Consider the following 14807-nt stretch of genomic DNA (forward strand, 5'->3'; position numbering starts at 1 on the left):
CTGTTCTGTCCATCAGCCATCAGCTGTTCGTCCATCAGCCATCAGCTGTTCGTCCATCAGCCATCAGCTGTTCGTCCATCAGCCATCAGCTGTTCTGTCCATCGTCCATCAGCTGTTCTGTCCATCGTCCATCAGCTGTTCTGTCCATCAGCTGTTCTGTCCATCAGCTGTTCTGTCCATCGTCCATCAGATGTTCTGTCCATCAGCTGTTCTGTCCATCAGCCATCAGCTGTTCTGTCCATCAGCTGTTCTGTCCATCAGCCATCAGCTGTTCTGTCCATCAGCTGTTCTGTCCATCAGCCATCAGCTGTTCTGTCCATCAGCTGTCTATCAGCTGTTCTGTCCATCGTCCATCAGCTGTTCTGTCCATCAGCTGTTCTGTCCATCAGCCATCAGCTGTTCTGTCCATCAGCCATCAGCTGTTCTGTCCATCAGCTGTTCTGTCCGTCAGCCATCAGCTGTTCTGTCCATCTCTGTCTATCAGCTGTTCTGTCCATCAGCTGTTCTGTCCATCGTCCATCAGCTGTTCTGTCCATCAGCTGTTCTGTCCATCAGCTGTTCTGTCCATCAGCTGTTCTGTCCATCTCTCTCTATCAGCTGTTCTGTCCATCAGCTGTTCTGTCCATCTCTCTCTATCAGCTGTTCTGTCCATCAGCTGTTCTGTCCATCTCTCTCTATCAGCTGTTCTGTCCATCAGCTGTTCTGTCCATCAGCTGTTCTGTCCATCAGCTGTTCTGTCCATCAGCTGTTCTGTCCATCAGCTGTTCTGTCCATCAGCTGTTCTGTCCATCAGCTGTTCTGTCCATCAGCTGTTCTGTCCACCTCTCTCTATCAGCTGTTCTGTCCATCAGCTGTTTTGTCTATCAGCTGTCCATCTCTCTCTATCAGCTGTTCTTTCCATCAGCTGTTCTGTCCATCTCTCTCTATCAGCTGTTCTGTCCATCAGCTGTCCTGTCCATCTCTCTCTATCAGCTGTTCTGTCCATCAGCTGTTCTGTCCATCTCTCTCTATCAGCTGTTCTGTCCACCAGCTGTTCTGTCCATCAGCTGTTCTGTCCATCAGCTGTTCTGTCCATCAGCTGTTCTGTCCATCTCTCTATCAGCTGTTCTGTCCATCAGCTGTTCTGTCCATCTCTCTCTCTATCAGCTGTTCTGTCTATCTCTCTATCAGCTGTTCTGTCTATCTCTCTATCAGCTGTTCTGTCTATCTCTCTATCAGCTGTTCTGTCTATCTCTCTATCAGCTGTTCTGTCTATCTCTCTATCAGCTGTTCAGTCCATCTCTCTATCAGCTGTTCAGTCCATCTCTCTATCAGCTGTTCAGTCCATCTCTCTATCAGCTGTTCAGTCCATCTCTCTATCAGCTGTTCAGTCCATCTCTCTATCAGCTGTTCAGTCCATCTCTCTATCAGCTGTTCAGTCCATCTCTCTATCAGCTGTTCAGTCCATCTCTCTATCAGCTGTTCAGTCCATCTCTCTATCAGCTGTTCAGTCCATCTCTCTATCAGCTGTTCAGTCCATCTCTCTATCAGCTGTTCAGTCCATCTCTCTATCAGCTGTTCAGTCCATCTCTCTATCAGCTGTTCAGTCCATCTCTCTATCAGCTGTTCAGTCCATCTCTCTATCAGCTGTTCTGTCTATCTCTCTATCAGCTGTTCAGTCCATCTATCTCTCTCTATCAGCTGTTCTGTCCATCTCTCTATCAGCTGTTCAGTCCATCTCTCTCCTTTGGTTAAACTTTTCAGCCTATTGGTTCTGCCTCTGTGTTAATTGACTGTATATATGACCTGTATGTGTTATATTGTGTGAGGGGATAATACAAACATCCTGTATAATCTGAAGGTGTGAGAACCTGTGGTTGTTTAGGTGCCTTATTCCGATTGTCCTTTAGGGGGCAGCATAGTATTATATGACTTATGGTAACTATGAATCAGAGGCGTGGTATCTTACAACGCACACACACACACACACACACACCCTCCTCCATATACACCGACTTTTACTGCAAAACCATCATTGTTGGATGTTTTTCAGAAGACAGTAAATCAAGTGTTTCACCGTGGTGATGAGGTGTTAACAAACATCAGATAAGTATCACTTCCTGAGAACGAGACAGGCGGAGAAACTGACCCGGCAACAATGGACGACACACACACAATGGAGCCTCGGCCAGTATTTGTGTTGAGGGATTCATTATGGTCCCGTCACATAGTTTAACATAACGTCTCATCAACAATCCATGGAGTCAGAGTTGAAATGTTTTCTCACTAAAACAATAAGACTTTTAAAAAAAAAAAATTTTTTTTTAAGAAAGTCACTTTGTAAAGTGTTCCTTTCTACTGGAAAAAGTCAGAAGGTTACAATTTTAACCTTCTGTTGTGATAAAATAACTATATTCAATTAGAAACAAAAGTTCAACACAGACTAAGTGTCTAAACTCCTTTCTAGATCTGCCTCCATGATACCTGGACCTCCTTGAGAGAATAAACAGAGCAGATTCACATATTATATTCATTTATTAACCCTTTGTGCCGTTTGTCCCTCAGGTTCTGCCGTACTGGGGGAACCCTCACGACCGCAAAGTGATCAGGAAGTTCTGGAGCCAGAAAACCCTGTACACCCAGAATGCTCCGTTCCACGTGGTGATCACCAGTTACCAGCTGGTAGTTCAGGATGTCAAGTACTTCCAGAGGGTGAAGTGGCAGTACATGGTTCTAGATGAAGCCCAGGCCCTGAAGAGCAGTACCAGGTAAACCCTGACCCCTTGACCAGGGCTCTTCAACTAGTCAGTCATGGGACAATTTTTTTACTGAGTGGATGGTCGGTCGGCGGGGGGGGGGGGGGGGGGGGGGGTAGAAAATAATTATAAATATATACTTTTTTTTTACTGCAAATTAAACACACGACGCCAAAACAGATTATATTTGATATAAAAATCTCATTATTACATTTCTGTATGATCACGTCTTTCTATAGTGAATAATTGGGAACAGATTTCCAAAATCACTTGGGAGATTATTTCCTGGTGTTTATACAGTTTTATGTCCAACAATGAAAATCTAAATATAAAGATGGAACCCTGCAGTCCCTGATTTGAAGGGAACAATGAAAAGAAGCAGTGGAACTGGCTTCGAGTTCCAGAGTTGAGTTTGAGGACCCTAGACACTAACCCCTAGACCCTAACCCCTAGACACTACCCCTAGAGGGTCAAGTGGCAGTACATGTTTCTGGATGAGGCCTAGTCCCTAAAGAGCAGTACCATGTAAACCATAACCTATAGATCCTATCCCCTGTACTCCTAGACACTAACCCCTACCCCCTGGACTCCTAGACACTAACCCCTACCCCCTGGACTCCTAGACACTAACCCCTACCCCCTGGACTCCTAGACACTAACCCCTGGACGCCTAGACACTAACTCCTATCCCCTGGACTCCTAGACACTAACTCCTACCCCCTAGACTCCTAGACACTAATAGATCAACATCTGTTTTGTCACATGCTTGGTAAACAACAGGTGTGGACTAACAGTGGAAAGGTAAACAACAGGTGTAGACTAACAGTGGAAAGGTAAACAACAGGTGTGGACTAACAGTGGAAAGGTAAACAACAGGTGTGGACTAACAGTGAAAAGGTAAACAACAGGTGTGGACTAACAGTGGAAAGGTAAACAACAGGTGTGGACTAACAGTGGAAAGGTAAACAACAGGTGTGGACTAACAGTGAAAAGGTAAACAACAGGTGTGGACTAACAGTGAAAAGGTAAACAACAGGTGTGGACTAACAGTGGAAAGGTAAACAACAGGTGTAGACTAACAGTGGAAAGGTAAACAACAGGTGTAGACTAACAGTGGAAAGGTAAACAACAGGTGTAGACTAACAGTGGAAAGGTAAACAACAGGTGTGGACTAACAGTGAAAAGGTAAACAACAGGTGTAGACTAACAGTGGAAAGCTTGGTAAACAACAGGTGTAGACTAACAGTGAAAAGGTAAACAACAGGTGTAGACTAACAGTGAAAAGGTAAACAACAGGTGTGGACTAACAGTGGAAAGGTAAACAACAGGTGTAGACTAACAGTGGAAAGGTAAACAACAGGTGTAGACTAACAGTGGAAAGGTAAACAACAGGTGTAGACTAACAGTGGAAAGGTAAACAACAGGTGTGGACTAACAGTGAAAAGGTAAACAACAGGTGTAGACTAACAGTGGAAAGCTTGGTAAACAACAGGTGTAGACTAACAGTGGAAAGGTAAACAACAGGTGTAGACTAACAGTGGAAAGGTAAACAACAGGTGTAGACTAACAGTGAAAAGCTTGGTAAACAACAGGTGTAGACTAACAGTGGAAAGGTAAACAACAGGTGTAGACTAACAGTGGAAAGGTAAACAACAGGTGTGGACTAACAGTGGAAAGGTAAACAACAGGTGTAGACTAACAGTGAAAAGCTTGGTAAACAACAGGTGTAGACTAACAGTGGAAAGGTAAACAACAGGTGTAGACTAACAGTGGAAAGGTAAACAACAGGTGTGGACTAACAGTGGAAAGGTAAACAACAGGTGTGGACTAACAGTGGAAAGGTAAACAACAGGTGTGGACTAACAGTGGAAAGGTAAACAACAGGTGTGGACTAACAGTGGAAAGGTAAACAACAGGTGTAGACTAACAGTGAAAAGGTAAACAACAGGTGTGGACTAACAGTGGAAAGGTAAACAACAGGTGTAGACTAACAGTGGAAAGGTAAACAACAGGTGTAGACTAACAGTGGAAAGGTAAACAACAGGTGTGGACTAACAGTGGAAAGGTAAACAACAGGTGTGGACTAACAGTGAAAAGGTAAACAACAGGTGTGGACTAACAGTGGAAAGGTAAACAACAGGTGTAGACTAACAGTGGAAAGGTAAACAACAGGTGTGGACTAACAGTGAAAAGGTAAACAACAGGTGTGGACTAACAGTGAAAAGCTTGGTAAACAACAGGTGTAGACTAACAGTGGAAAGGTAAACAACAGGTGTAGACTAACAGTGGAAAGGTAAACAACAGGTGTAGACTAACAGTGGAAAGGTAAACAACAGGTGTGGACTAACAGTGGAAAGGTAAACAACAGGTGTAGACTAACAGTGAAAAGGTAAACAACAGGTGTAGACTAACAGTGGAAAGGTAAACAACAGGTGTGGACTAACAGTGGAAAGGTAAACAACAGGTGTGGACTAACAGTGGAAAGGTAAACAACAGGTGTGGACTAACAGTGAAAAGCTTGGTAAACAACAGGTGTAGACTAACAGTGAAAAGGTAAACAACAGGTGTAGACTAACAGTGGAAAGGTAAACAACAGGTGTGGACTAACAGTGGAAAGGTAAACAACAGGTGTGGACTAACAGTGAAAAGGTAAACAACAGGTGTGGACTAACAGTGAAAAGGTAAACAACAGGTGTGGACTAACAGTGGAAAGGTAAACAACAGGTGTGGACTAACAGTGAAAAGGTAAACAACAGGTGTAGACTAACAGTGGAAAGGTAAACAACAGGTGTGGACTAACAGTGGAAAGGTAAACAACAGGTGTAGACTAACAGTGAAAAGGTAAACAACAGGTGTGGACTAACAGTGGAAAGGTAAACAACAGGTGTGGACTAACAGTGGAAAGGTAAACAACAGGTGTAGACTAACAGTGGAAAGGTAAACAACAGGTGTAGACTAACAGTGAAAAGGTAAACAACAGGTGTAGACTAACAGTGAAAAGGTAAACAACAGGTGTGGACTAACAGTGAAAAGGTAAACAACAGGTGTAGACTAACAGTGGAAAGGTAAACAACAGGTGTAGACTAACAGTGGAAAGGTAAACAACAGGTGTAGACTAACAGTGGAAAGGTAAACAACAGGTGTGGACTAACAGTGAAAAGGTAAACAACAGGTGTAGACTAACAGTGGAAAGGTAAACAACAGGTGTAGACTAACAGTGAAAAGGTAAACAACAGGTGTAGACTAACAGTGGAAAGGTAAACAACAGGTGTAGACTAACAGTGAAAAGGTAAACAACAGGTGTGGACTAACAGTGGAAAGGTAAACAACAGGTGTGGACTAACAGTGAAAAGGTAAACAACAGGTGTGGACTAACAGTGAAAAGGTAAACAACAGGTGTGGACTAACAGTGAAAAGGTAAACAACAGGTGTAGACTAACAGTGGAAAGGTAAACAACAGGTGTAGACTAACAGTGGAAAGGTAAACAACAGGTGTAGACTAACAGTGAAAAGGTAAACAACAGGTGTGGACTAACAGTGAAAAGGTAAACAACAGGTGTGGACTAACAGTGGAAAGGTAAACAACAGGTGTAGACTAACAGTGGAAAGGTAAACAACAGGTGTAGACTAACAGTGGAAAGGTAAACAACAGGTGTAGACTAACAGTGGAAAGGTAAACAACAGGTGTAGACTAACAGTGGAAAGGTAAACAACAGGTGTAGACTAACAGTGGAAAGGTAAACAACAGGTGTGGACTAACAGTGGAAAGGTAAACAACAGGTGTAGACTAACAGTGAAAAGGTAAACAACAGGTGTAGACTAACAGTGGAAAGGTAAACAACAGGTGTAGACTAACAGTGGAAAGGTAAACAACAGGTGTAGACTAACAGTGGAAAGGTAAACAACAGGTGTAGACTAACAGTGAAAAGGTAAACAACAGGTGTAGACTAACAGTGAAAAGGTAAACAACAGGTGTGGACTAACAGTGAAAAGGTAAACAACAGGTGTGGACTAACAGTGGAAAGGTAAACAACAGGTGTGGACTAACAGTGGAAAGGTAAACAACAGGTGTGGACTAACAGTGAAAAGGTAAACAACAGGTGTAGACTAACAGTGGAAAGGTAAACAACAGGTGTGGACTAACAGTGGAAAGGTAAACAACAGGTGTAGACTAACAGTGAAAAGGTAAACAACAGGTGTAGACTAACAGTGAAAAGGTAAACAACAGGTGTGGACTAACAGTGAAAAGGTAAACAACAGGTGTGGACTAACAGTGAAAAGGTAAACAACAGGTGTAGACTAACAGTGGAAAGGTAAACAACAGGTGTAGACTAACAGTGGAAAGGTAAACAACAGGTGTGGACTAACAGTGGAAAGGTAAACAACAGGTGTGGACTAACAGTGGAAAGGTAAACAACAGGTGTAGACTAACAGTGAAAAGGTAAACAACAGGTGTGGACTAACAGTGAAAAGGTAAACAACAGGTGTAGACTAACAGTGAAAAGCTTGGTAAACAACAGGTGTGGACTAACAGTGGAAAGGTAAACAACAGGTGTGGACTAACAGTGGAAAGGTAAACAACAGGTGTAGACTAACAGTGGAAAGGTAAACAACAGGTGTGGACTAACAGTGGAAAGGTAAACAACAGGTGTAGACTAACAGTGAAAAGGTAAACAACAGGTGTAGACTAACAGTGAAAAGGTAAACAACAGGTGTAGACTAACAGTGAAAAGCTTGGTAAACAACAGGTGTAGACTAACAGTGGAAAGGTAAACAACAGGTGTGGACTAACAGTGGAAAGGTAAACAACAGGTGTGGACTAACAGTGAAAAGGTAAACAACAGGTGTGGACTAACAGTGGAAAGGTAAACAACAGGTGTGGACTAACAGTGGAAAGGTAAACAACAGGTGTAGACTAACAGTGGAAAGGTAAACAACAGGTGTGGACTAACAGTGAAAAGCTTCGTAAACAACAGGTGTGGACTAACAGTGGAAAGGTAAACAACAGGTGTGGACTAACAGTGGAAAGGTAAACAACAGGTGTAGACTAACAGTGGAAAGGTAAACAACAGGTGTAGACTAACAGTGGAAAGGTAAACAACAGGTGTGGACTAACAGTGGAAAGGTAAACAACAGGTGTAGACTAACAGTGGAAAGGTAAACAACAGGTGTGGACTAACAGTGGAAAGGTAAACAACAGGTGTAGACTAACAGTGGAAAGGTAAACAACAGGTGTGGACTAACAGTGGAAAGGTAAACAACAGGTGTAGACTAACAGTGGAAAGGTAAACAACAGGTGTGGACTAACAGTGGAAAGGTAAACAACAGGTGTGGACTAACAGTGGAAAGGTAAACAACAGGTGTGGACTAACAGTGGAAAGGTAAACAACAGGTGTAGACTAACAGTGGAAAGGTAAACAACAGGTGTAGACTAACAGTGGAAAGGTAAACAACAGGTGTAGACTAACAGTGAAAAGGTAAACAACAGGTGTGGACTAACAGTGAAAAGCTGACGTACGGGTCCTTCCCAACAACATAGAGAGAAATAATAGAAAAAATAATAACACAAGGAATAAATATACAATGAGTAACGTTAACTTGGCTATATACACGGGGTACCAGTACTGAGTCCATGATAACTTGGCTATGTACACGGGGTACCAGTACTGAGTCCATGATAACTTGGCTATGTACACGGGGTACCAGTACTGAGTCCATGATAACTTGGCTATATACACATGGTACCAGTACTGAGTCCATGATAACTTGGCTATGTACACGGGGTACCAGTACTGAGTCAATGATAACTTGGCTATGTACACGGGGTACCAGTACTGAGTCCATGATAACTTGACTATATACACGGGGTACCACTACTGAGTCCATGATAACTTGGCTATATACACATGGTACCAGTACTGAGTCCATGATAACTTGGCTATATACACATGGTACCAGTACTGAGTCCATGATAACTTGGCTATATACACACGGTACCAGTACTGAGTCCATGATAACTTGGCTATATACACACGGTACCAGTACTGAGTCCATGATAACTTGGTTATATACACGGGGTACCAGTACTGAGTCCATGATAACTTGGCTATATACACGGGGTACCAGTACTGAGTCCATGATAACTTGGCTATGTACACGGGGTACCAGTACTGAGTCCATGATAACTTGGCTATGTACACATGGTACCAGTACTGAGTCCATGATAACTTGGCTATGTACACATGGTACCAGTACTGAGTCCATGATAACTTGGCTATGTACACGGGGTACCAGTACTGAGTCCATGATAACTTGGCTATATACACGGGGTACCAGTACTGAGTCCATGATAACTTGACTTTATACACGGGGTACCAGTACTGAGTCCATGATAACTTGGCTATATACACGGGGTACCAGTACTGAGTCCATGATAACTTGGCTATATACACGGGGTACCAGTACTGAGTCAATGTGCAGGGGTACCAGTACTGAGTCCATGATAACTTGGCTATGTACACATGGTACCAGTACTGAGTCCATGATAACTTGGCTATATACACGGGGTAGCAGTACTGAGTCATAGTGCAAGGGTACGAGGTAATGGAGGTAGATGTGTACTTATAGGTAGGGGTCAATTGACTAGGCAGCAGGTTAGATGATAAACAGTGGCAGCAGTGTACATGAGTCAATGCAGATAGTCTGGGTAGCTACTGGTTAACTAGTAGTGTTTCTGGCTTTGGGTTAGAAGCTGTTCGCTGTCCTGTTGGTTCCAGACTTGCCGTGCGGTAGCAGAGAGAACAGTCTATGACTTGGGTGGCTGGAGTGGCTGAAAATTTTTAGGACCTTCCTTAGACACTGCCTCGTAAAGAGGTCCAGGGTGGCAGGAAGCTCGGCCCCTGTGTTATACTGGACTGTATGCATTACCCTCTGTAGCGCCTTGCGGTCGGATGCCAAGCAGTTGCCATACCAAACGGTGATGCAGCCAGTCAAGATGCTCTCAATAGTGCAGCTGTAGAACTTTTTGAGGATCTGAGGACCCATGTGGAATCTTTTCAGCCTCCTGAGGGGAAAGAGGTGTTGTCGTGCCCTTTTCACGACTGTGTTGACGTGTGTGGACCATGATAATTCCTTAGTGATGTGGACAACTGAGAGACTTGGAAGTTTTCGACTTGCTTCACTACAGTCCTGTGAATGTGGACGTGCTCGGCCCCTCTGTTTCCTGTAATCCATAATCGGCTATTTGCCTTGGGATTGCGCACCATCTGTTGTTGCCAGAGACACATCTCCCTCCTTAACCTTACCAAAAGCTACCATTCGGTCTTGACCATATAGAAAAACCAGCTAGATGCATATTGTCCTTATTCAGCCATGACTCCAAGAAACACAGGATATTAAAGTTCTTCAGGTCCTGTTGATACGATAGTCTCGAACGGAGGTCATCCAGTTTGTTCTCCAGTGATTGTACGTTCGCCAATAGAATGGATGGTAGAGGCAGTTTATTTACCCGTCTCTTCCTTTTTATCCCGGGGTTAAAGGCCTGGTCCGAGGTGAGCTGTACATCCACAACTGTCGACTCGGAAATACAAATCTTCATCCAAAAACAAGGTTAGGGATCGCTGTTCTGATGTCCAGGCGCGGCTTTCAGTCATAGGAAATTATGGAATCTGCTTATATAAAAAAAACAGAAAATAGCAGAATTGGTCAGGAGCCCTTAAGACAGCAGCGACCCATCTCGGCAGCGACCCATCTCGGCAGCGATCCATCTCAGTTCAGAGGGTCAAGTGAGAGTGCGTGGTTCTGGACGAGGCCCAGTCACTAAAGAGCAGTAGCAGCTGGAGCAGCTCTTTCAGTCGTCTCAAATGAGACCTGATTTCCCCATCCAGTGCATTCGAGGATGATGTATACGTCATGTAGTCCATTAAGTTTGCATTGTGTCTCTGTGTTGACAGTGTTCGTTGGAAGATCTTGCTGCAGTTTCAGTGTAGAAACAGACTGCTGCTCACAGGAACGCCCATACAGAACACTATGGCAGAGGTGAGAGGTCGTTCTGTCTGTCGTTCTGTCTGTCGTTCTGTCTGTCGTTCTGTCTGTCGTTCTGTCTGTCGTTCTGTCTGTCGTTCTGTCTGTCGTTCTGTCTGTCGTTCTGTCTCTGACTCTCTCTCTCTCTGACTCTCTGTCTGTCTGTCTGTCTCTCTGTCTGTCTGTCTGTCTCTCTGTCTCACTCGCTCTCTGTCTCACTCGCTCTCTGTCTCACTCGCTCTGACTGTGTCTCTCTGACTGTGTCTCTCTGACGTGTCTCTCTGACTGTGTCTCTCTGACTGTGTCTCTCTGACTGTGTCTCTCTGTCTGTCTGTCTGTCTGTCTCTCTGACTGTGTCTCTCTGTCTCTCTCTGACTCTCTGACTGTGTCTCTCTGTCACTCTCTGTCTCTCTGTCTGTCTCTCTGTCTGTCACTCTCTGTCTCTCTGTCTGTCTCTCTGTCTGTCTCTCTGTCTGTCTCTCTGTCTCTCTGTCTGTCTCTCTGTCTGTCTCTCTGTCTGTCTCTCTGTTTGTCTCTCTGTCTGTGTCTCTGGCTCGCTCTGTGTCTGTCTGTCTGTCTGTCTGTCTGTCTGTCTGTCTGTCTGTCTCTCTGTCTGTGTCTCTGGCTCGCTCTCTCTCTCTCTCGCTCTGTCTCTGTCTGTCTGTCTCTCTCTGTCTGTCTGTCTCTCTCTGTCTGTCTGTCTCTCTCTGTCTCTGTCTGTCTGTCTCTCTCTGTGTCTGTCTGTCTCTCTCTGTCTGTCTGTCTCTCTGTCTCGCTCTCTCTGTCTGTCTCGCTCTCTCTGTCTGTCTCGCTCTCTCTGTCTGTCTCGCTCTCTCTGTCTGTCTCGCTCTATCTGTCTGTCTCGCTCTCTCTGTCTGTCTCGCTCGCTCGCTCGCTCTGTCTGTCTGTCTGTCTCGCTCGCTCTCTCTGTCTGTCTGTCTCGCTCGCTCTCTCTGTCTGTCTGTCTCGCTCGCTCGCTCGCTCTCTCTGTCTGTCTCGCTCGCTCGCTCTCTCTGTCTGTCTCGCTCGCTCGCTCTCTCTGTCTGTCTCGCTCGCTCGCTCGCTCGCTCTGTCTGTCTGTCTGTCTGGCTCGCTCGCTCTGTGTCTGTCTGTCTGTCTGTCTGTCTGGCTCGCTCGCTCTGTGTCTGTCTGGCTGGCTGGCTGGCTGGCTGGCTGGCTGGCTGGCTGGCTGGCTCTGTCTCGCTCGCTCTGTCTCGCTCGCTCGCTCTGGCTCGCTCGCTCGCTCTGGCTCGCTCGCTCGCTCTGTCTGGCTCGCTCGCTCGCTCGCTCTGTCTGGCTTGCTCGCTCTGTCTGGCTCGCTCGCTCTGTCTCTCTCGCTCGCTCTGTCTCGCTCGCTCGCTCGCTCTGTCTGTCTCGCTCGCTCTGTCTGGCTCGCTCGCTCTGTCTGTCTCGCTCGCTCTGTCTGTCTCGCTCGCTCTGTCTGGCTCGCTCGCTCGCTCTGTCTGTCTCGCTCGCTCGCTCTGTCTGTCTCGCTCTGTCTGTCTGGCTCGCTCGCTCTGTCTGTCTCGCTCGCTCTGTCTGTCTCGCTCGCTCTGGCTCGCTCGCTCTGTCTGGCTCGCTCGCTCTGGCTCGCTCGCTCTGGCTCGCTCGCTCTGTCTGGCTCGCTCGCTCTGTCTGGCTCGCTCGCTCTGTCTGGCTCGCTCGCTCGCTCTGTCTGGCTCGCTCGCTCTGTCTGGCTCGCTCGCTCGCTCGCTCTGTCTGGCTCGCTCGCTCGCTCTGTCTGGCTCGCTCGCTCGCTCTGTCTGGCTCGCTCGCTCGCTCTGTCTCGCTCGCTCTGTCTGGCTCGCTCGCTCGCTCTGTCTGGCTCGCTCGCTCGCTCTGTCTCTGTCTGGCTCGCTCGCTCGCTCGCTCTGTCTGGCTCGCTCGCTCTGTCTGTCTGTCTGTCTGTCTGTCTGGCTCGCTCGCTCGCTCGCTCTGTCTGTCTGTCTGTCTGTCTGTCTGTCTGTCTGGCTCGCTCTGTCTGTCTGTCTGTCTGTCTGTCTGTCTGGCTGGCTGGCTGGCTGGCTCGCTGGCTCGCTGGCTCGCCCTCGCTCGCTCGCTCTCTCGCTCTCTCGCTCTCTCGCTCTCTCTGTCTCTCGCTCGCTCGCTCTCTCTCTGTGGCTCGCTCGCTCTCTGGCTCTCTCTCTGTGGCTCGCTCGCTCTCTGGCTCTCTCTCTGTGGCTCGCTCGCTCGCTCTCTGTGTCTCGCTCGCTCTCTGTGTCTCGCTCGCTCTCTGTGTCTCGCTCGCTCTCTGTCTCGCTCGCTCTCGCTCTCTCTGCTCTCTCTCTATGTCTGTCTGGCTCTCTCTGCTCTCTCTCTCTCTGCTCTCGCTCTCTCTGCTCTCTCTCTCTCTGCTCTCGCTCTCTCTGCTCTCTCTCTATGTCTGTCTGGCTCTCTCTGCTCTCTCTCTATGTCTGTCTGGCTCTCTCTGCTCTCTCTCTGTCTGTCTGGCTCTCTCTGCTCTCTCTCTGTCTGTCTGGCTCTCTCTGCTCTCTCTCTGTCTGTCTGGCTCTCTCTGCTCTCTCTCTATGTCTGTCTGGCTCTCTCTGCTCTCTCTCTATGTCTGTCTGGCTCTCTCTGCTCTCTCTCTATGTCTGTCTGGCTCTCTCTGCTCTCTCTCTGTCTGTCTGGCTCTCTCTGCTCTCTCTCTATGTCTGTCTGGCTCTCTCTGCTCTCTCTCTCTGTCTGTCTGGCTCTCTCTGCTCTCTCTCTCTGTCTGTCTGGCTCTCTCTGCTCTCTCTCTCTGTCTGTCTGGCTCTCTCTGCTCTCTCTCTATGTCTGTCTGGCTCTCTCTGCTCTCTCTCTCTCTGCTCTCGCTCTCTCTGCTCTCTCTCTCTGTCTGTCTGGCTCTCTCTGCTCTCTCTCTATGTCTGTCTGGCTCTCTCTGCTCTCTCTCTGTCTGTCTGGCTCTCTCTGCTCTCTCTCTATGTCTGTCTGGCTCTCTCTGCTCTCTCTCTCTCTGCTCTCGCTCTCTCTGCTCTCTCTCTCTGTCTGTCTGGCTCTCTCTGCTCTCTCTCTATGTCTGTCTGGCTCTCTCTGCTCTCTCTCTATGTCTGTCTGGCTCTCTCTGCTCTCTCTCTCTCTGCTCTCGCTCTCTCTGCTCTCGCTCTCTCTGCTCTCTCTCTCTGTCTGTCTGGCTCTCTCTGCTCTCTCTCTCTGTCTGTCTGGCTCTCTCTGCTCTCTCTCTCTGTCTGTCTGGCTCTCTCTGCTCTCTCTCTATGTCTGTCTGGCTCTCTCTGCTCTCTCTCTCTGTCTGTCTGTCTCTGTATTTAATAAATGCTGTATGTCATGGATGGGTGATTACCACTGTTGCTAAATCAATGTACAGTATATGTAGTATGTTAATTTATGTAAATATGTTTGAGCAACAATAATCATATATATATATATATATATATATCTCAACCAAAACAATTATACATGGTAAATAATACACATGAGAAAGCCAACAGCAACAAACCAGATTGAATCGACTCTCTTTCTCTCCTCATACTCTGTCACTCACCAATTCTCCCTCCCTCTCACAGTTCAATGGGAAAATGTATGTTTACATTGTCAAAGCAAGTGACACAGATAATAAACAATAGAATATAAACAGTAAACATTACACTCACAAAAGTTCCAAAGGAATAGACATTTAAAATGTCATAAGTCTATATACGGTATTGTAACAATGTGCAAATAGCTAAAGTACAAAAGGGAAAATCAACATAAATATGGGTTGTATTTACAATGGTGCTTGTTCTTCACCGGTTGCCCTTTTCTTGTGGCAACAGGTCACAAATATTGCTGCTGTGATGGTACACCGTAGTATTTCACCCAATAGATATGGGAGTTTATCAAAATATGATTTGTTTTCTAATTCTTTGTGGGTCTGTGTAATCTGAGGGAAATATGTGTCTCTAATATGGTCATACATTTGGCAGGAGGTTAGGAAGTGCATCTCAGTTTCCACCTCATTTTGTGGGCAGTGTGCACATAGCCTGTCTTCTCTTGAGAACCAGGTCTGCCTACGACGGCCTTTCTCAATAGCAATACTATGCTCACTGA

General features: G+C 46.3%; 1 protein-coding gene across 7 annotated transcripts in view; it reads left to right on the forward strand.

The window, feature by feature from the left end:
* The window catches only part of ino80 (INO80 complex ATPase subunit), a 112053-nt gene that overhangs the window by 14700 nt on the left and 82546 nt on the right, over nt 1-14807 (forward strand). For all 7 annotated transcript variants that reach the window (XM_082977058.1, XM_082977063.1, XM_082977062.1 and 4 more), the window contains exons 16-17: nt 2545-2747; nt 10688-10772. In XM_082977058.1, coding sequence (XP_082833184.1) covers nt 2545-2747; nt 10688-10772 — 288 coding nt within the window. The remainder of the gene's footprint in view (nt 1-2544; nt 2748-10687; nt 10773-14807) is intronic.

This window comes from Salmo salar, chromosome 06 (assembly GCF_965601325.2).
Source record: "Salmo salar chromosome 06, fSalSal1, whole genome shotgun sequence".
NCBI classification, from domain to species: domain Eukaryota; kingdom Metazoa; phylum Chordata; class Actinopteri; order Salmoniformes; family Salmonidae; genus Salmo; species Salmo salar.